This window comes from Phocoena sinus, chromosome 11 (assembly GCF_008692025.1).
Source record: "Phocoena sinus isolate mPhoSin1 chromosome 11, mPhoSin1.pri, whole genome shotgun sequence".
Taxonomy (NCBI): Eukaryota; Metazoa; Chordata; class Mammalia; order Artiodactyla; family Phocoenidae; genus Phocoena; species Phocoena sinus.
The window spans coordinates 32,728,385-32,755,526 of record NC_045773.1 but is presented as its reverse complement, the minus strand read 5'-3'; the positions used below and the strand labels follow the sequence as shown (position 1 = coordinate 32,755,526).

The 27,142-nt window shown below is 41.3% G+C and overlaps 1 protein-coding gene across 1 annotated transcript in view; it reads right to left on the bottom strand.

Moving 5' to 3' along the window:
* ERC2 (ELKS/RAB6-interacting/CAST family member 2) overlaps positions 1-27,142 on the bottom strand; it is a 1,048,627-nt gene that overhangs the window by 1,001,871 nt on the left and 19,614 nt on the right. The window contains exon 2 of the mRNA XM_032647533.1: positions 14,673-15,469. Within this exon, the coding sequence (XP_032503424.1) occupies positions 14,673-15,329 (657 nt within the window). The 5' untranslated portion in view covers positions 15,330-15,469. The remainder of the gene's footprint in view (positions 1-14,672; positions 15,470-27,142) is intronic.

Sequence of the window (27,142 nt, the reverse complement as noted above, 5' to 3'; positions counted from 1 at the left end):
CCACATTACCAGTCAGCTCACAGAAACTCTGAACGGGCAACATATCAGATGCAGAGGGTAAAAGTGTGGCTGCCAGAATTACAATATAAGCATCATGTATGAATGCCGCTACACATCCTACAACAAGGTTAGGAAACACCTAATAGGTGTTAAGAAGGCATTCAAGACTGGCACCAAGTTGAGACTTTCTCATAGAAGCTAATCAGAAATACTGGATGGGATTTGGAAAGGCAATGACTTTTTCAACATGGGCTTCCAAGTTGTTGTATTCAGACTCCATGCCGGCCCTAAGATTACCTTGTGTACACAGGGCTGGCCACTAGATAGTTCAGCCGACCCTGATTTTGGCAACCAACTTTGGAGTTAGTCTCTCTGGGCTCAACCTCAGCTCTGACATTTGCTAACTGTAACCTTGGACAAGTAACCTCCCCTCCGAGCCTTGCCTTGCTTGCATATAAAATGGGGATAATACTAATAGGACCTACTTCACAGGGTCCTCATGGGGATTAAATGAGACTCCATAGGTGAACCCTTTGGCACAGAGTTTGAAATATCATTATTCCATTTAGAATACACGTAGGAAGTGCTTTACGAGCTACACTGATAATTTTTATTCTTATCAAGGGAACATACTGCAGTCGGGTGGGTGTGCTAAATGGGAAAGTGATTCATAGACCTCACCCTCCTGCCTGAGAAAGGCAGGAGCCCACACCTTCCCCACAACTCCCCCTCCCCAACCCCTTCCAGAGGTCCCACATTGGCTGAGTGTTGGGAGGCTGCTACGCCCATTCTCCTGGACTCTGCCTCGGCTTCTAGAGAAGAGAGAAAATGCTCACATCAAGGACTCTTCTGAGAAAGGTTAAAAAACATGAGCAAGAAATTTCCTTCCCTAGCTAAAACTTCGTGTTCAAGCTCCAAGGTAGAGTCCAAAACAAGGTATATCACTGCTATGTTCCTTATTCACATTCTACATAGAAAAAAAAATGGCTCTCAAATAATTTTCATGAGATGGTAAAGGGACCGAAAGTGTGTCTCACACTACTTTAGAGTATTCTTCAGCCCTGAGCATGTAACTGGGAACACAGTAGTTACCCAATTAACCTTTACTTTCTAACTCACCAAAATCTTTTGTTTCTTGCTCTATCACAAATGCCTATGGCATAATTTAATTTGCAGTTTTAGATTTATTTGCAATTACAAAGAAATGAAATAGAATTCTCTCAGGTGAACTGGGAATTTCGGCACCCCAAGGCAAACATAATGACCTAAAAGTCCTCAATGAAATATTTAAACGTATACTTTACTATGACACCCAACACTATGCAGACTCTTTCAAGGTAACATTCCTGAGGGTAGAAGAAAATCTACCACCTCTAGTATATTGTACCTGAATACATTTAGTGAATGTGGTACAGTCTATCTACAAGCTTCCACCTTACCAAATACACTCTTTAACCATCACCAAAATCCTGGTACGTGTCCCCACTTCTCAGCACAAACTGAATAGCAGTGAGCCAAAGACATGTCTCATACCACCAAGAGCTCATTCATTTCATTAACTACTAGGAACTACTTACTCCTAATACATGTACTTAATATTAAATGGCAATATCTAGACAAAGTTTTACCTAAATGCCCTTGGGGCTCAGAGCAGGGGTAGGGAGGAGAAATGTGCACAATTCAGATTTTGCACATTGTCCTAGGGAAAACTACAAAGTTTAATGAAAGCTTCGCAGCAAGTACCTTGTCCCCAAAGTTTAAAATCACAGACAGAAGTTTTAAAAATTTCAGAAGGCAAATTTTATTTATTATTTGCTGCATTTCTAAATTTGAGCAGTTTCTAAATTTGGTCATCGTGTGCATTATCCAACTTTCCATCGCATATATTTACTTATTTCTACTGGTTTCAGGATTCATTGGGAACTTTTATATTATTTTACATGGGTATTTCAGAAAGCTCCTCCAAGGGACAAATCAGTGAATCTTAATTTTTTTCAACCTTTTTAGATAATATGTGCTCAGAAGCCAGTATTTTTTAGAACTCAAGCTAACTGTTACACCTTAGAATAGAAGACGTCAGATTATAACATGCCTAGTTCTAAAAGTCTACAGATACTATCATCAAAATTTCAACCAGTTTGGAGACCCAAGTGTCAATGAGACTAAGGAAGTTTACAAACAGTGGAGAATTTTTTAAAGTTCCATACAGGATGCAATCTGACATTATGTAAAGGAGCCATATGGGTTCCATTAAGATAAGATAGCATGAACCTGGTATCAGTCAATACTACTTCTGGAATTTCTGCAGTGGGCAAAATCACAGCCAGGGATCAACAAGATGGGTGTGATGGTCAAGAGATTCCAGAGGGCTTACTGAAATAGCTAGTTATAGAGGTAACAGTAGTTAACTTTCTTTGATTGGTCTTGGTCTTCCTAATAACTGAAAGAAGGCAATCTCCCAATTATATGTTGCACAAACATATTTCCCAGAAATAGCTACCCATTCCTCCTTACCACCTTACCCACAGGCTCCCTTGATAGAGAATCTACCCAACATGCCCTTTCTCAAAGAGACTCTCCATGGTTCTTCTGGGGGTGGGGCATGGGAAGGGGGCCACAGAGCTCATGACTCCTTTGGCCACAGCTGACTGGATCTAGAGCAGACTCTGATTCAAGTTGGGCCAATCCGATTATTGTTTCTCTGAATTCAAAACTGAAATAGAGAAACTATGCAGTATCTATTGAGCACTTGAATGGAGAAGACATGTATGCTTTCCTTTAGTGGCCACTTTTTCACAAGTGACATGTAAAACCAGATACTGAGAGAGAAATGAGACAGTGAGAGACTTTGTCCCTATTCCTGATCATTTTCCAACTAGCTCAATTCCAGCCCCCCAAGACACCTGGCTATCCTACTTACCCTTAGAGTCTGGGAGGAACTCTTATGTGTTCCTAGTAAATCCCCCATTTTTTTCCTTCAGCATGCTTGAATGTGTTTCTGCTACTTGGAACTACATTCTCCCTTAACCAAGAAGTGACGGAATGAATCAGTAAATAAATGAGCTGGATTCTCAAAGAAGACAAAGAAGAGGTTTCATAGGGCAAAGTTGCTAAGAAAGGCAGAAATCAGGAATGCTGGGACCCAAGAGGTGAAGATCTGACTTTCAGAGACAAGATTTGGAACAATACAAAAGATAATTCCTGAATAGGTGTGAGCATCCCAGTGAGGTCAGAAATTACTTGAAGAGGAAGCTGAGAGATGCCAGTTGAGGGACTCCTGGGTCAGGAGGCCATCTATATACCCTGAAGTTCTTGAAGATGGAGACAAGGTCAGGAAAATTCTAACTGGGTTAACGAGACCATCCTCATTGGGGTCCAATAATCCATAAAAAAGAGCTTCCCCATCCCTGAAGCTCTGCTCTTGTGGACCCAGCAAATTTGACAAAATCATAACCACCTTAAAGGATCTAATGGGCCTTTAATGAGCATCGTAAGAGATAATCTCTCTCTGCCACCTGTGGTTTTAATTTTCCAGCCAGTCCTGGAGTGACTTCCTCTCAGCCTTCTAGATGGCTTTCCAAGATAGGAGTGTTCCTTTGGCATTCTCCCCTGTTCATTCACTTGACAAGAACGTATTTGCTCCTTCCTGCTTGCTCTCTATCCTTTGTTGCTCCCAGCAACACACTCCCTTCCTCATTCTTGCTTTCCATCCTTTCTGTATACCTCCTTGACAACATCCTTATACTGTCAGGGAGCACACTACTACTTACACTCTATATTAGGTCTTCCACTTCAGCACCAAATTCCCTGGTTTTTAAGCAAATCTGTTGTTTTCCCTTTCAAGACAGTGGAAAGAAAACAATTTTGGAGCTAGGCATACCTGAGATTCAAATCCCAGCTCTCTTTAATGGTGAGACCTCAGGCAGACCACTTAATCTCTCTATGCCTTGTTTCTCATCTGTAAAATGGGGATGCCACATGTCTTGCAGGGCTGTTGAGCTCATGCACGTGGAAAGCAACTAGTAAGTTCCTGGTACATAGCAGGAGCTCAAAAATGCTTATCAGGGCTTCCCTGGTGGCACAGTGGTTGAGAGGTCGCCTGCCGATGCACGGGACACGGATTCGTGCCCCGGTCCGGGAGGATCCCGCATGCCACGGAGCGGCTGGGCCCGTGAGCCATGGCCGCTGAGCCTGTGTGTCTGGAGCCTGTGCTCCGCAACAGGAGAAGCCACAGCAGTGAGAGGCCCGCAGACCGCAAAAAAAAAAAAAAAAATGCTTATCCACCCTCCCTTTCAAGATCAATGTGAGACAGAAACAAAAAACACCATAAAAGGTCAGTTTAAAAAATGTTTCATTTTCTTTATAGGTTGTCCATCTCCTTATAAGACTGATCTCTATTTACCAAATGTCTACATCTAAAAGAATTCAAGGTATTTGAAAAGTCATGGTTACTAGTCCAGGTCAAGATTTTTTTAAAGACATCTTTCACAATTCTTTCCCACACAATGATGAGTCGTTTTGCCTTTTAAATCATTATTTTTACATAAATATATAAATTCTGATCATCACTTCACAAAGTGAATAAATTGAGTATAGGCAAAGAATCAAGAAGATATAGTAACCATCCAATTAACTCAGGGTTTCTCAACCTTGCATCTATTGACATTGTTGGACAGATAATATGGCGGGGGTGGGAGGAGTCTAAACATGCATTATAGGACGTTTAGCAGCATGCCTGGCGCCTACCCACTAGATTCCAGCAGCATACCCCACCCAGTTGCAACAACCAAATGTCCCCAGACGTGGTCAAATGTGCCCTGGGGGGCAAAATTGCCCCCAGTTGAGAACCACTAAGTTAATTTGATCAATGTATATTGCAGTCAGACAGTACAAGCCCAGCTATGGGTTTATAAGACAGGAAGTAGCTGCTTAAGTCATTACTTCTTCTCTCCAGAATATTCCTACTGAAAAAACAAAATGGCTGCATGTCACTTCCAAGATACAATCAAATGCTGGCTTCACAGAAAAATAGAGAAGAAATTGCACGTGCCAGAATTCTGTTTGTCAGGCTGCTCTAGCTCTTGGCTGCATGCCCACATTCTGCCTAAAACCTACTTCCCAAACTTTTGAGAATGCTTTCCACAGCTTTCAGAACCTGACCTTTAGAGCAGCTTTATCTATGTGTGTGTGAAGTAGATTTACAATTTTCTCTACTCCTGCAAAGCCAAACCACTTATTGAGTCCAAATGCCAACTGGGGATGGTGGGAATTTGCACACAGATGTCAGTGGACTCCAAAATAACAACACAGGAGCTCCACCTGCAACTAATTATAGAAACTGAAATTGCACTCTGGCCAGAAGAGGCCAGGTTCAGAACCCACCCCACCTGCTTTGGCCGATAAAATCACTCTGTTACTTCTTCTCCTGTCAATATAGACTTGCTTCTTAAATTCCTCTGAGGATGTTGTCTATAGGGAATTTTATTAGGCAGTGAATACTTTGGGGGTGACCAATTCCCTCTGCCTTCCCCTCCCAGAGCTTGGTTTCAATAAGTGCCTTCAGCACAAGTGAGACTAAAATAATCTATTCACTGAAATATTCCAAAATGTTTTCTTTGGTTGATTGTGTGCTGTTGCTATCCCATAGCCAAAATAAAGTGATCCAGAGAGAAAATGGAAGATGGAAGTCATTTAGTTCTCCCAAGGTCTGGCATGCAAGAATGTTTATTTTCTTCCCATTAGCCAAGTCTTTCATAAGAAAACCTGGGAATAAAAATCTGTAAGGCTACAAATGCAGTGCACATGGCTGATCCTAGGGCTGACTGCAAGAGATCACTGAGGCAAAAATCAGCTGACATCTGTGACAAAGATGTATCGCTCACTTCAAATCATTCTCCTACATTCTGGCAAACAAAGAAATCAACTGTTGGATCCGTGCCATCTCATCTATCTTCAGAACCAAAGGAAGTTTTCACCTACCGACAAAAGGCATTTAAAATTGTGGTTTCAGTCTAAGTAGGTCATTGCCTAAGTCTGGACCAAAGTTTTTCCACCTTTCTGGAAAGGTGGACAAAAGCTACTATTCTCTGAAGAGCTGAGGAAGACTATTTCAAGATGAAGAAGATGATTTTTTTTTTCTTCTAAGATTCAGCATTCCAAGTTATGTTGTGGTACCAAACTAGTTCATATTCCCTAGTTCTAAATCCATGTGCCTATGTAACATTGGGCAAAACACACACAGGCACTCGCTCTTTAAATCAAAGTTAAAGTGAAAAAACTTACAGATATGACATATGATTGACTTCTTAATTTCTCACATCTCTGGATATGACTTACAAGGACATTTGGAGAAAGAGGGTGACTAAGGACAGCTCAAGTCAGTGCAGTGGACACCTGCTTTTGTCCTAGAGCATCCCTTCGCCCTTCATGTCAGTTTCTTTAGAGAATTGCTCCTCTCCCAATGCCTGCAGTTCTAATAGGTCACCAGTCATGGTAACCCCTTCTCACATACCTGTCCCCTGCCACCACACACACTCACTAAGTCCTGGAGAAAGAATATAACCAAGGCAGGACCAAAGTCCTTCCATAAATTTTCTAAATGATAAATGAAGATACAGGGATCTCTTACAGCTTCAATTATGACCTACCACATGAAGGAGAAAATGAGGCTCACACGTACAGGCAGATATTGAGAACCAGAAATGAAGAAATGGGGAGAGACAAAGTCCTGCTACAGTTTGAGGCCCTGGATCCAGTCAACCCCAAGCTCCATACCTGAGCCTTTCTGCAATTTCATTGCAGGAACTAATAAATTTCCATTTTCGCTTATACAGGCTAGCAGTAGCATTCGTGTCACTACCTAAGAGTATTGTCCAATACCATTAGTAAGTAGGTTTCTTCATTCTCATGTGTAAGGTCCTTTAAGGTCTCATTTCACCTCACTGAAATGCACCTATTTTTATGGTTTGATGACTGGTGATAATTAGAATAATAATTATCAGTTCATGATTTTCTATGTTTTATCAGTTAGGAAGGTACTAAGCTGCAAGTAATAGGATACCCAACCAGCAGTGACTTAAACAACTAGGGGTTTATTTTCTCACATGACTAGAAGTCTGGAGGCAGGCCATTGCTGGGGCTGGTGCAACTGCTCAGAGATGGTAAGACATATGTCTCTATGCTTTTCTTGTCCTTCCTTCCATGGTTACTAACAGGCAACATATTGACACTAAAGACAGAAAGAAGGAGGAAGGAGCACTGCTGGTGACATTTATTCCTTTATCAGGAAAATAAAAGTTTGCCTAGAATCTCCCAGATTTCCACTTGAGTTTCATTGGTCAGTCACCTCAGGAAGGGGAGGAGGAGCCTGAAGGTGAGCCACTAATCAGGCATCATTAGGATATTAGAAGGCCCAGGCACTGAAGGAAACTTTGACCACACTGAAAAGGTTCATCCACTTTAGAAGTCTCAAACTTAATGTCACAATTCCAGAGCTGCTCTTAAAGAAGTCTTTCCCAAAGTATGGCCTTTATACCCTTAGTTCTAGGAATATTTATAGTTTGTGACAGATAGGATTTGTGTGTATATATATATATATATATATATATATATGTGTGTGTGTGTGTGTGTGTGTGTGTATGTATATATTCACTTCACTCCCTTTCTGCTTCACAGGGAGTAGATTTCCCTGACCCCACTGACTTTGGACTTGGCCACATAACATGCTTTAGTCAACAGGATGTTAGTGGACAAAATGCAAGCAGAGGCGTTAAATGCATCTATGTGGTTTGGTTGGATCACTTGGTGTCTGTGATCCACCATCAGAAGATAAAGCCCTGAATAGCTGCTGTTCCAAAGAGAATGTGGAAACACGTGGAACGTACCTGAATCCCACTTTCAGCCTAGAGCCTGGTACTCAGAGCCCAGACCTGCCCAACTAAGTTGCAGCCAACCTGTAAATATGTAAGGGAGAGGTAAATGCTTATCTTCTTAAGCTAGCAAGTTTTAGTATGGCTTGTTAGACAGCATTACTGCAGCAATAGCTGCCTAATACATAAATGTTCAGTTTAAGATAAAGTTTCATGGTCAAGTAAGTTTGGGAAATTGCTGGATTAAGCAAGTTTAATAAATATTTTTAACTGCAAGAGTTAGAGCATTTCACATGCTGATATGTTATATTAGTCTGCTAGTACTGCCAAAACAAAGTACCACCAACTGGGTGGTTTAAACAATAGAAATTTATTGTCTCGCAGTTCTGGAGGCCAGAAGTTCAAGATCAAGGTGTCAGGGCTTCCCTGGTGGCGCAGTGGTTGAGAGTCCGCCTGCCGACGCAGGGGACACGGGTTCGTGCCCCGGTCCGGGAGGATCCCACATGCCGCGGAGCGACTAGGCCTGTGAGCCATGGCCGCTGAGCCTGCATGTCCGGAGCCTGTGCTCCGCAATGGGAGAGGCCACAACAGTGAGACGCCCGCGTACCACAAAAAAAAAAAAAAAAAAAACATCAAGGTGTCAGCAGGGTTCTTCCTTCTCAGGACTGTGAGGGAAGGATCCGTTCCAGGCTATCTCTTTGGCTTATACATGGCCATCTTCACCCTGTCTCTTCCACTGGTCTTCTCTCTGTGCATGTCTATGCCTGTGTCCAAATTTCTCCTTTTAATAAGGACACCAGTCATATTGGATTAGGCCCACCCTAAGGACCTCATTTTACCTTGATTACACCTTATTTCCAAATAAAGTCACATTCTGAAGTACTGAGGGTTAAGACCCCAACATATCTTTTTTTAGGGGGGACAGAATTCAACCCAAAATATAGTGTTTGAATTTCTAGGAGAGGAGTATCTAGTATGTAGTGTCTTAAGCTTATTTGACCAGAAGATCTCCTTTGGAAAGTGTCATTTCCCTGGACACACTTTGGAAACCTGGCTTTGAGGGATCCATGGATCTCAGAGTAGTAGAAGGAATGGTGCCCAAAAGAAGATATAGGGATAAGACAGATCTGAGTAGTGAATATATTTAAGTACCACCCACAAACCTGATGGGACCCGACTCTCCAGGGATAAGCCCTTGATCTCATAAACACTCAGTACTCAAGGTTACTGCAGCTGCATTTAACTGTCAATGGACACCACTTCACAATGCAGCTGCCTCACCACCTTTTCAGCAGGAGATAGAATTAATTTTGTCACCCACTTCCAACTGGTACAACTCTTCATATCTGGACACTCACAGTGAAATGAATATTTTAGAACAGAGTTGAATGACCTCTGTTGAAATGGCCCTGCAGTTATATAAATAAAAGAAAAAAAAATAATAAAGGAAACACGGAAATGTGATCCACCTCGACCTTTTCAAGTTACAGGCTCAAAATGAGAATCAATAAATCATATATGAAACTAGCTCTAAAACTCATCAAAAACCCTTATTAATATTGATTTAGAGTAGATTATTTTCTATTGTGTTAAGCCAGAAATAGAAATTATCACATAACCATTGCTTAAAAGCCATAACATTCCCCAGACAGGTTTACTTACACTTCTTAGGTTACATTTCCCAGTGACCTTGTCCCACTTCTGCACACACGAGATGGGTAAATATTAGATCTAGTACAAACTTCCAGAGTATGATGCTATTTATATTCATGAAGATCCTTGACTAGCCATGCATGAATTAGGAAAATGTCTAAAAACTGCTTTATGTACACCTAATTTGGAAAAAATAATCCAATAAAAATACAAAGTTTGGGACTTCCCTCATGGCGCAGTGGTTAAGAATCTGCCTGCCAATGCAGGGGACACGGGTTCGAGTCCTGGTCCAGGAAGATCCCACATGCCACGGAACAACGAAGCCCGTGCACCACAACTACTGAGCCTGTGCTCTAGAGCCAGTGAGCCACAACTACTGAGCCCACGTACCGCAACTACGGAAGCCCGCGCGCCTAGAGCCTGTGCTCCGCAATGAGAAGCCACCGCAATGAGAAGCCTGTGCACCACAACGAAGAGTAGCCCCCGCTCGCCACAACTAGAGAAAGCCCGCACTCAGCAATGCAGACCCAACATAGCCAAATATAAATAAATAAATAATAATAATTTTAAAAATACAAAGTTAATAATTGCATTAAAAATCCAGGGATATGAAAAGTTAATAACCTATATGCACAAAACTGCAAGATCTAAGTCCTTATGAACTTTCTGAAAATGTATTTTCTACCATGTTTTCTCTCTCTGATCTCCACTGTATGGGTAAATAGAATGGGGTTGTAAAGAAAAGACCACCATATCATCTTTTAGAGAAAAACGGGTCACTTAACTTCCCCATACACAGTTGCATTCTCTTGCCCCCAACATCCACTCTTACCCCACAGGCCATTAAAAATAAAAAAAGGACTACCTCAAGTGGCAGGCTAACATCTATTCTAAATCTTTTCTCCTCATCTCTCCCCAAATCAGTCTACAGGTGTGACACTGACAGCAGGAAACTCCACCTCACTCTTCCTCCATCAAGAAAATACATCGTGAAGCAAAAAGCTCAAGTGCTGGAATACAGATAACTCTGCATCCATGCACTCTGGTTTCTACAAACAAACCAAAAATTCCACACATCAGTACTGTAACTTAGTATCCCAAATGTATTTCTATACATGCAGATCTTTGTGGCTGAGAAGTAGGGCCTTGGAGAGAACCTAGGAAGTGTGAATGGGAAGGGGGTCTGGGGTGGAATATCCATCCAGGAACCTGGGCATCTACCCTTCACACATAAGAAATTTGGTCATAGCCACCTACCCATTGGCTCCAAGGTCTGTACTTCGTTTAACACAGGACGGGTGTTCAACATCCTCCCTTAGATCTGGAGTTGGGTTCAGCTTCCTCTGACAGAACCACAAGGACTTCAAAATATACTGCAAAGGAATTGATGAATGGGAGACCTCTGTAACACTGCACGTAAGGGTGAAAGGTCTGTGCCTGTGATCATTAAATTCACAGAACTATGAATTTCATATACAAGAGCATTCAAATATCCTCATCTCCACACTATAATGGACCTGCTTCCCATTTCTATTCACATAGCACAATTCAAATCATTTTAGATCACCTGAATTTAGTTAGTGAAATTCTAATTATCCAAATACCCCCTGGTAGAACTACATTTGTTGTTGTGGTTGTTAAGAAACCACAATCAAGTGTTGTTTCTCTCTTTTACATTCTTTTCTTCCATACAGAAAAGTTTAAGAAGAAATAAATTTCTAATTAAGAACAAAAATCGTAATTAAACTAAATTACATTCTTAATCATTCTATCAAAACTAGTCATGTTTTTCACCTAACATATGAAGTGTGATCTTCCTATCATACTAAGATTCTATTCATAGCTCAGTGATCCTATAAAGAGGTAGTAAGCATAAAGTTAAGATCTTACATGTTGGCATAAAATAGACCAAAGCCTTAAAGCCCAGCTCCGTCACTTACCAGCTGTGTGAACTTGGGCAAGCTGCTTATTCTCTCTACATTTATTTTTAATCTGTACAATGAGAAAAAATCTAGCACCTACCTCAGATGATTGATGCAAACACTAAATAAGATGATGTACACAAAGCTCTAAGCACAATGCCTAGTACATAGTAAGCCCCCAACTGATGTCTACTGATTGCAGTAGCAGTAATAATAGAAACAGCAGCAACAGCAGAACTCTGGATTCTTCCCCAAACTTTATTTCATCTCGCTCCACTTTCTGACAAATATAAAAACTCCACTGGTACAAATTTTTAGTGCTCCTTCATATCTGACTCTCCTCTCCTTCCTGGAAAGAAGAGAGGACTACACCTCACACCCCCTTGCATTTGTGTCACTTCCAGTCCAAGGAACTGAGAAGCCAATGTGCCACCACAGGCACTCTTTTCCTCTGCTGTAGCAACCCTTGAAGCCACGTGCCAAGATGAGGAAAGCCTGGATCCTGAGTCACTGCCTGGAGGAGAGCTGCCCTGGCGAGTCACTTGACCTGCTTCATAACTTCAGGTGAATAAGAAATAAATCTCTGATGGGTTAAGCCACTGAGATTTGAGGTCTGTTGATTACTGCGGCAGGATCGACCCTATTCTGACCAACAGGTATTCATATACCCCTGAAAGGGATCCTGATATACTTCTGGGGGGGCACTTCAATTTTTTTAAATACCTTGCTTTTTGTCAATTTTTATATTCTTTACTTTGTAATACTACTTCATATTGCAAGTAAATTGACTTTTCAAAATCTCCATGCCTCTTCCTCCTTTTATATTTTTAACCTAAAAAAGAAAATAATTATAGTTTACTTATATTTAATATACAGATTAAGACTAGGGCTTTCACTGGGTCATATGTTGCATAGTCATATGTCACCCACAGTAACCAAGGTAGCCTGTGATCATAGTAGGTTCCAGAACAAGGAAGAGGTTCCCTCAAATATTCACTTCCTTCTGGCTAAGGTAACATGGGACAGTTAAGTGGAATTGTGGATATTACCTGCTTTAAACTGAACTATGTCTTACAAAATAGACAGGGGGCTTAAAATGTTTTTAGTCAAAGCAAAAAGGTTTTGTGTGTCGTTAAAATGTACCTCAATAAATTATTTATTTTATTTTTTCTTTTCCATATTAATTCTTTGTGAATGTCAAAGAAGAAACATAATATATTGGCACAGTAGCACCTTGTGTAATTTATGAATAAATATACATGTATAAGTAGGGATCTGTGCTCAAAAAAATTTTTAATGATAAAACCATAAGAAACAAGTAATTTTGCAGCTGACAGTTTTAAAAATGGCTTCCAAACTTTTTGTCATTACTTGCATCATTCCTAAACTGCTTTAACCATTTTCCAAAACAACTAAAAAAGGAAGAAAACCAGTACAGAACTGGGGAAATGGACTTCATAAACCAGCAAAGTCAGAAAAAAGCAGAAATGATAGTGAAGGGCATTGATTTGACTTAGGAATGAAGAACAAAGCTTTCTGTTCCAACCAAAAATCATATTTCCACATCTGAAAACCAGCAAAGTCTCTGTCAGATAATCAAAGGGATAAGGTGATTGCTTTCTGCACATAGAAGGAAAACGAAGAGCAATTCTCAGATTATCAAAGGGATAAGGTGATTGCTTTCCGCACATAGAAGGAAAACGAAGAGCAGATTCTCATACAGATCAGAAATGCTTCTACAAATGCTTGGACTCCAAAGGGGTGGCAGCCAGGGAAACAGATAGAAGCCAGCAGATGACCCCAAGAAAGGCAGAGAGCTTCCTTAAGACAGCATCAGGACCAACTATCAGAGAATGACTAGTTCAGCCAAGTTAAAATTACCTCCAGCTTCTACAGAAAGTTAAACGACATCTGGGAATTTTTTCCAGCCAAATGGCACAACAGCCTCTACTTCCCATCTCTTAGCATTTATCTCACTGCTAATAAGAGGTGAAGCTGGGATATAAACCCAGGCATGTCTTACTCCAAAGCCCCTATGAACAGCAGCATATAAATGAGCCTCACAGTATAGGTAGGATTTGAAAATGAAGACTAGCTGGGGCTGAACAAAAAGAGGCAGGGAGAGGGGATGCTGAGAAGGCCATGAATGGAAAGGAACAGAAGGGAAAGGAGGTGGGAAACTTTGAGTATGTGCAAGAATTACCAAGTGGTAGTGCAGGTAGCACAGAAGATGTGGAAGGAGGTGGTATGAGATAGAAGGTACTGTAGGCTCAGCCAGAGGTACACTTCATTCTGGAGGCAATGAGTAATTATTGAGAGCTTTAAAGCAGGGGAATGGCATAACTGCAGGTACACAATGGGAAAACTAATCTTGCTATGACATGGAAGATGGATCAAAAAAGAGTAAGCACATAGTAGGTGCTTAATTAATATTGAATGAATAAAGGTAGAAAGACCACGTTAAAATTTATTGTGTTTCTCTAACATGACATCAAACCCATCCTATCCAATCCCATTTAATATTGTTCAGTTTGCTATTTAGTGAACCAACTTCCCTCATTCTAGAAGGAAATGTTGCTGGTGCATTAAAAAAAAAATCAATTCACCAGTCAAATGTGGCCCTCTAAATGTTGCTGTTAAAGTGTCTACTCTTGGGCTTCCCTGGTGGCGCAGTGGTTGAGAGTCCACCTGCCGATGCAGGGGACGCGGGTTCGTGCCCCGGTCTGGGAGGATCCCACATGCCACGGAGTGGCTGGGCCCGTGAGCCATGGCTGCTGAGCCTGCACATCCAGAGCCTGTGCTCCGCAACGGGAGAGGCCACAGCAGTGAGAGGCCCGCGTACCGCAAAAAAAAAAAAAAAAAAAAAAAAAGTGTCTACTCTTGCAAAAATCAACATTTTCCTCTTCTATTCAGAAGGAAGTACATCTGAGCTGCTCTTGTGACTACTGAAAAAGAAAACAAAAATAACCAAGTATAAAGTTAGCCAATGAGGACTGATCCCCCCTCTTCTGCAGCAATGTGAAAAGGTTATTGGAAAACAAGGAGATCACAAGCTGTAACCTTATATTTCCTATGCCCTCTGCTAGTCTCCAAGTCAAACACATACTAAGCCATAGCTATCTTGATGATGCCAAACTTTCTTCTGCACAGGCCGCGGTACCATCTGCAAACCGTCAACTACTCCGTGAGAAGCCAAGGCTGAAAAACACTGAGATGAGTCATAACCTACCTGATTTTCTTCATGGGAAACCCTCATCTGCTCCTTGAGGACAGACATCCGGGCTGCCTCTTCTTTCCTCAAGACTCTCTCCTTCTTGAGCTCAGGACTCCAGAAAGTCTTAATACTGTTCATGGAAGACCCCAACTTGCTGTCCTTGATGTCTAGCTCTTTCCGGAGGAGGTCATTCTCTCTCTGAAGTTCCTTGAGCTGGGCTTGAAGGTCTAACATTGTGCTATCCCTTACCTGCCTCAACATGGAGGGGACCTGGTGGTGGTGATGATGGGATGAGCTGGTCAGACCGCCATGTTGATCCGTGTATGAAAGGACATCTGTGTGGGAAAGTCCAGCAGAGGCAATATTGGGACTACTCCCCATAGCTGTGACTCGGCCTCCATATACAGCTCGATTTGTGGCCCTTCCCAGAGTCATGGTGCCCTTTGGGTAAGTTGTTGAAGCCACCCCCTCATGATCACTCAGATACATGGGTCCAGACGTAGCATAGGCTGCATTAAGGGACTGGATATTCTCCATGGACAGAGTCTTGCCTGTTCCTCCACCTCCCCCACTACTTGTTCTTCGGTGGCCCAAACGAGGAGACCTTGGCAAACGAGGAGATCTGGAAGGGCTACCTTCCAGATTGGTGATTGTTCTTCCACTTCCATACATTTTTCTTCTATTATGAGGTGCTATAGAAGAGAAGGAATGCTATACTAAGTTGGAGATTAAGCCAATATTTCCACTGTTGGCCAGAATTTTCACTGCATTCTTTTCGTAGTCTGTACCAGAAAATGCATCCAATCAGAGATCTGAAAAATGAGAAAAAAAGATAATCAAAAACAAATTTCTTTAGAACTCTGTTAATTGCATTATATTTTTAAAATACGTATATAGATGATAGATTGATGATAATAGATGATAGAGTCACACCTATGCTTATTTAAAAATAATAGTGATCCCAAACTTTTACTTACTACACGTAAACATTTTGTAAACTCCCCCCAACCCTGCTCCCAAGCAAGGTGAAAAGTTCTCAGAGCAAAAAAGAAGCTCATTTTTCCTTAAGAAAATGAAGCTCTGCATTTCAGTCTGTGCTAAGTGACAGTTGGGACCTCCAGAAAAATTCACCATAGGATTCCTTACCATAGAGACCCTAGCGATAAAATACTCCATCCTAGGGAAAAGACCCCCATACACAAGTGGCTTGACAGTGACTCTGAGAAGTTGTTGCTTCTTAGGATGTCAAATAATAGTCAAGCAGGCTGTTACCTCCCTCTCCTGTAACCATTACAGACAATACTAATCCATCACAGTTCTCTTTCCCACAAAATCCAGAACTCTTCTCAACACAACACTCTAGATGGTTTACCAATCAACTGGTACTGACACATGAGTCGGAACCTATTGGCCATCTTGGAGCTAGAAGAAAAAGGTGGCTCAACCAACAAGTCTCCTATACATATAGCCAGATCCTAAATGCTATCACCAAGGAACATGGCAGTCCTGTCTCTTTCCCCCTTCATACACATCTTTCAGGCTAGTGTTTTGAGAATTTTTTCCAGTTTGGTTGACATAAATATTCATATTAACCACTCTACAACTGTACAGAAATGGCACAGGGAAACAGTCCCCCATGTCAGAGTTCCTGGTCCCACAACACCTAGAGAAAAGCTCCCTGTCATAGTTACTCAAGTACTTTGGTGCAGATTTACGTAGCTAGGGCTACAGGATTGTGATTATCCCTTCAGTGTTAGGATCCAAATGGCCTTAATGGGGTGCATCATGGCTTCCTGCTCTTCCTCTTAGGGTATGTTTAGTGTTCTTTCTTTTGCTTCAGCTTTTAAACACTAAGACCACAGATTTTGGAGAGGGGCCAACCGAGGTTCAAATATCCATTCTAACACTGACAAGCTGAGGGACCTTAGGCAAATTATTTAACTGTCACATCCTTCCCTTCTCTAATCAATAAAATGTGGGCAAAATCACCTTACTCAGTATTGTGAGAAATAGGTAAGATGATGCTTTTAAAACACCCAGTTTGGTGCCTAGCACAGAATAGTCAATAAATAGTTTTTGTTGGTAGTATCAATAAGTACATTAATAGCATTATATATCTTTTTTTACCTGCCTATCTTTCATTCTCCCTCAGCTCTCCCACCCCGCCCCACCTTTCTGGTAATACTCCCTATTTCTCTTAGAGAAATTGTTCCCAACTCTCTACCCACAGTTCATCAGGTTTAGGTGAGGCTGACTCCCTCCATTCTATCCTGGAGGATGCCAGCGGTGAGAACATGACCCAGTCCTGGCCAATCATCATATTCCATCCACCAGACATGATAGCTGGTTTAGGGATAGGCATGTGACCCACATTGGTCCAAAAACACTCCCTATCATGACTTTAGCTGGAATAATTGGGAAAGATAAGCTCTTTTTTGGCTAGAATTACTTGCTTTCAAGATAGAGCTTCTGAGTACTACCATGTGGAAAATGCTTCTCTGATAATGAAGCTAACGCAAAGGAAAGTAGAGCTAGACTTTGAATAGTGTGAAATCAAACTGGGTGACATCACTTGAAACCCTGGATCCAGCAGTCACTGACGCTACATCTATCCCTAGGCCATTTTAGCTACATATGCCACGTAGACTGACTACATTAATGGTCTCAATTCTTTACCCCTTCCTGTATCTGGGTCCTTGGCTGTGCCCTCCCAATCTGACTCTGGGTTCAGTCATGTGACTTGCTTTGGCCAATAATGTGATAGCAAATGGGAAGCAAGCAGAGGCCTGAAATAGCACTTGTGTGTTTACCCTCTTGCTCATTTTCCTCTGCCATGGCAGTTAGAACATGCCTAGTCTAGCCTGCTAAAAGAGGAGAAACATAAAATAAGAGTCAAGGTATCCTAGCCAATAGCCAGCCAACCCCAAGACATTTGAGTAAGCCCAGCCAAGATCAGCAGAGCTGCCTAGCAAACAAGCAGCCGACCACAGATGCATGAGTAAGTCCAGCTGAGATCCAGTGAGCCCCATATACTCATAGACTAAATAAATACTTCTGAGTATGTCACTGATGTTTTGTGGTTGGTTGTTTTGCAGCATTACTGCGGCAAGAGAAAACTGATACACTCACCCATAAATTTTCTTTTTTGCTACGTTCAATTCGAATCAGGGTATCTGTCATTTATGCCCTAGAGAGTCCTCTATATAGTATGAAGAAATATTTTGCATACAGCTTTCTCCTAAAAAGTCTCTCCAAAGAATTATACACCTGTTCTTAACTAAGGAACTTAGTTTCAAACGTTTATGTTTCTCAAAGCTTAATTTTGTTTTCCTTGAAAATATACAAAAATCATTTTGTATCTAAAATTTTTGCATGAATAATCTGTTCTCTAAAAAAAAGTGAGTCAACGGTTCCAACAGTAGGAATTCAGTTACAAAAATGATGAGGCAGACAGACAGAAAGTGGAATAATGTGACCATTACATGAATATTTAATGTTATGTAATACATATTACATATGTAATGTGTAATGAATATTAATCATGAGATGGAAAGATGCTCATGACATACTAGTAGTGGGGGGAAAAGTAGACTCAAAAACATTTTTATGGTCAATTCACATTGTAAAACACATATACATACACACTAGCTTGCAGAGAAGACTGGAACAACACACGTCAAAATGTTAACAGTGATGGGGTTCAAAATGGTTTTCATTTTCTTCCTTTTGTTTATTTGCATGTTCTAAATTTTCTATAATAAAGATCTTTTCCATTGTCTTTTTAGTCTTTATTTTTTTTTTTTTTTTTTTTTTTGCGGTACGCGGGCCTCTCACTGTTGCGGAGCACAGGCTCCGGACGCGCAAGCTCAGCCGCTCCGCGGCATGTGGGATCCCCCCAGACCGGGACACGAACCCGTGTCCCCTGCATCAGCAGGCAGGCTCTCAACCACTGCGCCACCAGGGAAGCCCTAGTCTTTATTTATTTCTACTCTGATCTTTGTTATTTTCTTCCTCCTACTAACTTGGGGATTACTTTGTTCTTTTTCTAGTTCCTTGAGGTGTAAAGTTAGGCTATTTTCTGAGACCTTTCTTTTCTCTTAATGTACCTGTTCATAATTATCAACTTAAGAAAATAATTTTTTCCTTCTATAATTCCAATAGTTAAATTAATTGTTATTTTTGCTATGTTTAGAATCTAGGTCCTAGCTAAGCCACCACTTACAGATGTATCTTCCAAGAAGTGATAAAATCTAACTTGTCCTTCTCTCTTCTCTTGTGTCTAGAGGCAGACATTTCTGAGGTCCTTAGCCAGGTTTGAAGTCCCAAGCCAAATTCAGTAAAACTTACACCCACACAGATTTAATCTGCAGTGATATTACCAGCCCAGCTGGCCAATGCTTTGGAGAATTACAACAACCAACAAACAAAAGTGGATTTGCTCCTTCTGGAAATACACACACACACAACACACACGTGACATAACATGCACAGATATATTAACTAGCTTGAAATAATGTTTCTTTAAATATCTGCATTCTCCTTTTCTAGGTTTAGTATCGGTAGTTTAGTGTCATAGAATGGATTGAGAAGCTTTCCATTTTTCATATGTTCTCGAACAGTTAGCATAATAAAGACTCTCTATTCCTGAAATGTTCGGTAGAACATACCCATAAAATTAAATGGGCTTAGTAGTTGATTATCTTTTCACTTTTTACTATGTTTACTGATCTATTCAGATTTGCTGCCTATTTGGTGTCAATGATCATTAAAATGTTTCTTGAGAAACAGTCTGTTCCATCGAGATTTTTCAGTCTTCCTGGTATTGCTCTGTCTAACTTTTCCTTCAAATTTTTAAAATCTCTTCAAGTTATGTCTCCATCTCATTCCTAATGTTGTTTGTATTTTTCTGTTTCTCTTGATGACAATATGACAAATTCTTGTCTATTTTTTAGTGTTTTAAAGATACATTTTTTTCTGTTTTACTGACACATTTTACTACAGTTTGTCTTCCATTTCATCAATATCTCTTTATCCTTAATAATTTCTATTTCCTTTGTGTTTACATTTGCCATTTTGCACTAAATGTTCATTTATCATCAATCATATTTTCTGATGAATGCATGTAAGATTACACACACTGGCTGCATATGTTTTATGTATAGAACTCTTCTTTAAACAGCTTTTCTTTTGAAATTTTTTCTACCCCAGGGAATATTCAGGATATATTTAAATGTCAAAGTAGATAGAAGTTTTTGGCTAAAACTCTGTAGTCCTCATGTTATGGCACTGGGATCATAGAACTTAATACATATATCTTCTAATCTTTGAAATTTGTCAAGACTTTCTCAATGGCCCAATAAGTGATTAAAACAACTAATAGGGGCTTCCCTGGTAGCGCAGTGGTTGAGAGTCGGCCTGCCAATGCAGGGGACGCGGGTTCACGCCCCGGTCTGGGAAGATGCCACATGCCGCGGAGCGGCTGGGCCCGTGAGCCATGGCCGCTGAGCCTGTGCGTCCGGAGCCTGTGCTCCGCAACGGGAGAGGTCACAACAGTGAGAGGCCCGCGTACCGCAAAAAAAAAAAAAAAAAACAACTAATAGATGATACAGAAAATTTTTAAATTCATATATGTGTACAGAAGAAAATGAAAACACTCTCAATTTTGTCACTCATAGACAACCTCTGTTAACAAGTTGATGTCGTTGCTTCCATTTCCTTTTAACTGCGTGTGTATAATTTTAGACAAAATCCTTATTATATTCCATATAAAGTCTTGTACTATCTTTTTCCTCAATGTTTTATTCTTAACATCTTTTTCCACTTAACATTAATGCCATAAGATATTTTGATAGAACATGATTTTTAATGGCCATCATAAGTCTCCAAAGGTGGCCACCAAAATTCCTCCCCTTCCTGTACAGATTTGTCTCTCCTTCCACTAAGAAATGGATGATATTTCCCTTCTTGAATCTGAGCTGGCTTCATGACAGCTTTGACCAACAGATGCTACAGAAGTGACACTGTTCCAGCTCTGGGCCTATCCTTGAAGAGGCCTAGCAGCTTCTGTTTCTGCTCTCTTAAAAACCAGAGATGTAAGGTTCAAGCTATCCTACTGGAAAGAGAAACCACACAGAAAGGCCCTGGAAGATGAGATACTACATGGAGATAGAGAGACCATGAGAAGGAGAACCGAAGTATCCTAGCCAACAGCCAGCACTAAGATGCCAGACTGGTAAGACAAGCCATCTTGGACCTCAGACCAGCCCAGCCCAGCTGCCATCTGAAATCAGCTGCATGAGTGACAGTCAACATTATGTGTAACATGAAGGACCACCCAATCAACCCACGTAGTGATGGAAAATAATAAATTGTAGTTTAAAGCCTCCTGAGTTTGGAGGATTTGGGTTGTTGTTTTTACATAGCAAAAGAACTGAAACAGTCACTTAATGTTTCATTGAATGGCTATCTAATCATTTCCTCAACCAATCACCTATTACGTGACACTTATGTAATTTCTTTTTAAAATAAAATTAACATAGTTAATATTCTGATTGATAAAGCTTTGTATACATCTCTTATTACTTCCCTAGGATTAAGTTCTAGAAGTAAAATTTTGAAATTTAAAGGCTCTTGATACCCACTATCAAAATTCCCCTCAGAAATGTTGACACTCACACCCTCACCCTTGGCTGTTTTTCCTCCACAGCCTCTAGTCTTTTCTCTCAACATAGCCAAGAATCCACCATCTTCTCCTGAAGCTACTAAAAATCTCTGAATTAACCAACTCAGGATCACAGCATATTCAGTAAACACACCTTAAGAAGTATTTATTAAATACCAATAGTGTGCTACACCAGCTCTGCTTTAGGCCACCGCTTCCTCAACAGTTCGTAAATGTTCAAATAAACAAGGCTTAACGGGATTTTGATTTTACACCTAGATATCTCAGAGACTTTAGGACACTAAGGTGTATTGTGACTGTTCCAAAATTCAGTATATAAGATAGCTTTTCCCAAATTTATTTGACAAGAGAACCCCTTTTCCCTTTGGAATACCTGAAAACTTTTCACTGAACACTCAACTTTATTCATGTAATAATTATATTTTAAGCATCAGCTTAATTCCCAGTCTTGAAAGTTGGGGATAAAGCAGTGATTAAGATAGACACAACTTCTGTCTATGGGAAGTTTACCCACTAGAATAGACTTTCTCAGAGTTTTCTTCATCTCAGATCTAACACAGTTTGAGGGGAAGATGGTTATGGGAACTACAATCTGCTTTAAGGGCAGAGACGTGAAACTGACCCAGAAGACTCAGAAATGAGTCTTTCAAGAAATACAGAAGATCAAACTAATGACTGTTTGGAGTTCTGACCCTCTAAGACAAGAAATAAATATAATTCTGTATTTATTTTTTCAAACACTCAACAAAGAAGCTAGAATGTCAAAAGGAACACAAGTCAATCATCAGCAGGCTGTTAATCTAAGAAGTGAGGAAACAGGTTGACGTTTCTTACTCCAAGGTCACAACAGACAAGAGGTATTATGCATAATTCCACATAACATCAAACCAAATAGGAACTCCAGAGAACATCAAAACAGTAACAATAATTTCTTTACCCCCATACATCTGCTTCTTAACAGTAAATTTTAATTAGCAACCTAGGCCCAACCCTTTATTTTGGAATTAGTCTCTTCCACCAAATTTACAATGAGCAGGGATGGTTTCCTGGAACAATTTCACCCCTAAAGCTGAAGCACATAGAGTGATGTCGATTTCACAAATGAAAAGGCTCAGTTGACAAGGTAAAGCAAAGGCGAGTTCCCATGGTTAACAAGTCCTCCTAAGTCATATGATTCCTTCCTGTTCTACTGAGTCACTCCCAAATGCACCCCCCCAGATGTGTTTAAGTCTCCTGAGATAGATAGATAGATAGATAGATTTTTTTTTTTTTGCGGTACACGGGCCTCTCACTGTTGTGGCCTCTCCCATTGCGGAGCACAGGCTCCGGACGCCCAGGCTCAGTGGCCATGGCTCACGGGCCCAGCCGCTCTGCGGCATGTGGGATCCTCCTGGACCGGGGCATGAATCCGTGTTCCCTGCATCGACAGGCGGACTCTCAACCACTGCACCACCACGGAAGCCCCCTGATATATTTTTGGGTACTTGTTTTGACACTCAGGCTTTCTTTAGTTGTTGTCTCCTAATTCTCATCCATCCTGATTTGGTTTTAGTTCTTAGTGCTATAAAATGAATCTCTGAGAAAGAACAAGAAGATCAACTTTATTCACCAATCAATAATGCAATGACGCTTATTTCCCATTACTGACTTCATGAAAACCATTTCTATGCTTCTCCACCCACCTATAAATACATTATAGGAAATGAGGTAGCAGTTAAGATCTTATTGTTTTAATTATTATTATGAAGCCAAGATAGGCTCAATCATTGAGCTTTCTTATAAACCCTTAAAAAGGGTTTATATATTTGTGAGGTACAGTCTTAAGAAAGATAATTTATTAATTAGGTTAAGCTGTGCACAGAAACAGACAAATATGGCTGAATATAACACCAAAGAAATTAACTACACATCTTTAAACCACCTTGTAAATAAAATTCGAAGTCCAAGGGTAGGTTCCATTTAAGGTTCAAACGCAAAATAAAATTTAAAATCTTATAGGTTTTATGAACCTATATGAATACTTTCTCTAATTACATATGGATTCATAAGTAAAATAAACACTCATTCACTCACTCTCTTAAAAGGTCTCTCAAAAGGGACTCGAGGGCTTCCCTGGTGGCGCAGTGGTTGAGAGTGCACCTGCCGATGCAAGGCACACGGGTTCGTGCCCTGGTCCAGGAAGATCCCACATGCCACGGAGCGGCTGGGCCCGTGAGTCATGGCCGCTGAGCCTGCACATCCAGAGCCTGTGCTCCGCAACAGGAGAGGCCACAACAGTGAGAGGCCTGCGTACCGCATTAAAAAAAAAAAAAAAAAAAAAAAGGGGACTCAAACTGTAGCTCAAGGGGAAAAAAGGTGGAAAGAGCCTTGATTCCTGTCTACCTCAAGTATCTCAGACTATCATGGTCTAGAATGGTCTATTTTAAGAAAAAAGCACTTCTTGCTCTCTGCTCTAAAGTAGGTTAAGTTTATTTCCACAGATCTCAACCTCAGCCCATCACCTGAGCCCTGCTGACAGACTGTGTGAGCTGAGATCATCGCTATCTCCCAAGATTTAGCCCAACTTAACATACCTTTTCTTTTCCTATTGGCATCCCTAACTTTTAAAATATTTTGTGTCACAGATTACAGTTAATTCTAAAGCCTTTCTAGAGGAAGACATGGTGTAGAATAGATCTTAAGCAAGAAGTGGCCAGGAGCCAGATGCTGCCTACAGATGTGTGGTATCATGGCTAGCACAGTGTTCTTTAGAATTTTGATCTAGTTGCCAACATAGAGACAGCCATTTCACTTAAAAATCCAGACTCTGGCTTCTCCTGAAACATCTGAAAATCTGACAATGTCAAGGCCACTTCCCTACATGGCAACGACTGGTCAGAACCAACCAGCAGCTGCCCCTTAGAGAAAGGGCATGCATCCTCCACATTGGCCACAGCCCCCTCCATTCCCTCTTACCTTTTAACAGTCTGATTCCCTCTTTCCATGTTTGTCCCTAAAGGCATTTAAATGTTACTACTTCTACTCATATAAAAGATCTTAAATAAAAATTTGCTCTCCTTTACCACCTACTTCAAGTCCGTCACCAAATCCTATCAATTCTACCTCCAAAATCTCTCTCGATCTGTTTGTTCCTTGTTTCCACTTCTACTATCACCACCCTATTGCATCAGCAAGACTTGCCTAAGCTATCCCATATCCTCCTAAGGTATCTCCACTTTCTAATCCTCCTCCATTCTATTTCTCACACACCAGCCAAACTAAATATTTTAAGGAACAACTCTGATCACAGAATGTCTCTCCCCTTACCCACTTAAAACCCTTCAAAGTTTCCCAGTGCTCTTTGGACAAAGACCAAAATCCTTCCCGTGGTCTGAGGCCACACAAGCTCTTGTTCCAGCATCCTCTCCTGCTGCTTTCTTCACTGACTGCCTGGGTCTTCTTTCTGTTGCTCAAGCACATCAAGTCTCTTCCTGTCTCAGAGCCTTCCTATGTGCTGTTCTCTTTGCAAGGCTAATTCCTCTTCATCTTTTAGATCACAGCATCTGACAGCATATCCTTCACAAGGTCTATCCCATCCAAATCAAGTCTTTCAGCTATGCTGTCTCAAAGCATAATGCTTTTTCTTATAATATGAAAGACACGGTATTTTTTGTTTTATAAGAGAAGCTGCGCATGCCGCAACTAAAGATCCTGCATGAGGCAACGAAGATCCCGCGTGCCACAACTAAGACCTGGAGCAGCCAAATAAATAAATAATTTTTTTTTTTAAAAAAAGAGAACCTGACTTTATCGCCTTGCAAGGGTTGTCTAAGTGTCTCTCTTGTTTAGGCTAAATAGGGTGACCAAGTAGCCTGGATCCACTACGTAAGGTGTAAGAAAGCCTTTTGTAACCCAATCAAGGCTGCCCCTCCTCAGATTCTTGGTTTGGAAAAAAAAAAAAAAAAAGGAAACCATGAAGAAGAGGAATGGATACGCACAAAAGATTCTGGAGCCTTCAGGGAAGAAAGTCATTGACACCCCAGTCATGATGTCCCGGATTCAGAGTAAATGAGATCTGTGGGAGGAGATGAATATGGTTGCAAACAAGACTAGAGTTTCCAGAAATAATTACTTCAAGATAAGAGGGAGTCCAGGTTGGTGACTGGGACTCAAGACAAGCGACCCAGGAGCCGTGGAGAAGCTTGTATGGACAAAGCATGCAGGTGAGGCAGGAAGCTCCTAGAGGCCCTGCCATGCCAAGTGGAGCCTGTGCAGTGGGGCACAACGCTGTGCATGGGGTGGGGCTGTAACTCATGAGGAGGTCCACGTATCCTAGTAGGGTTCCCCGCAGAAGACAATGCGACAAGGATTGGGGTGCAGGTGGTTCATTTAGAAGGTAATCCCAGGAAGTACTGAAGGGAGAGTTTGGTACTAAGGCAAGGAAGTGAAGGAAGTGAATATAGGGTGCATTTTCAAGGAAATTTCTGCTGTGGACAACTGGGTTCAGTGTTGCTGAAGGAGTTCTGGGAGGCGGTATAGAACCTGCCTCGTAGGTGCACCTCTGTAAAGGCAAGGGACCCGTTCATCATTGGCAGAGGGCTGCTCCCCTGGCACTTCCAGCCTGTGCTACATGGAGACCAAGAAAAAGTCCTCATATTCCAATACAGGCCATAAGTGCTGATACAGTATCTGCTGCACCACGCATGGCACACCAGTGGCTGAGCTTGGCCACTTGGAGACTGGATTGGCCTTCCCTTGTGGGACCATATACTGGGGACCACAGAGGGACCCACAGCATCTTTCATCTGAGGAAGACCAGCCTCAACAGAAACACCTTGTGGCACAAAGATGAAATCATGTGGTGTAACTGTTGGACAGAACATCTCTGGGCTTGGGTGTGGGATCTATACCCATATCCCCCTCACTTTAGGACAGTGAAATCCTGGGGTAGGGGTCAGGAAGGGAGACGGGGAGAAGTGGAGAAAGACGGGAGGAGCCCTAGTGGAAAGACCTAGAACTTCCAGCTAAGTTGGCAGGTGGGTTCCAGCATTTTTGGTTTAATTTGGACAAGTGAAACTTGAAGCAAGGTTTCTGAGTCATCCATATATGACCCAAAAGCACTTCCACACATTATAATTCCATATTAATTTGTGTGATTATTTGTTGGGGTCTCTCTTCCTTCCTACTTTAAACCCTTACACTGTACCCCAGGGCTTAACTTTTGTTCTAACATATATGGGGCCCAGGTCTAGAGTACAAATAGAGGCCCAAGTACCACATGTCTATATATTTTACAGTTATAAATCGAGGTAACAAACTGGTAAATAAAATGCATTTTATCTTCCTACCTTGACAAATATAAAGATGTAGAAGGTGAGGTGTGAATTTTGAACTTAGAATTCCTGGGCTCTTCAGAGCTCTGGCCAAAACATGGTGGCAAGAGGCAGGCCTTCCCCCAGCCAACATCCTTCTCTCCCGGCTCCTGGCTCAACCACACCCCAGGGGCCTCACATATGTGAATTCTGCACCCTGCACACTAAGCTAGCTCTGTCTACACCAGGGGCCGGCAAACTTTTTCTTAAAAAGACCAGATAGTAAATATTTTAGGCTTTGTGGGCTATTTGGTATCTGTAACAACTACTCACTCTGCCACTTCAGCACAAAGCAGCCATAGACAATTTATAACCAAATGAGTGTGGGTGTGTTCCAATAAAACTTTATTTATAAAAACAGGTGTTAGGCAGACTTAGCCCAAAGGCAGTAGTTTCCTGACACCTGCTCTATACTTTCACAAATAAGTACCCCTCAACAACTCTAGGCCTAA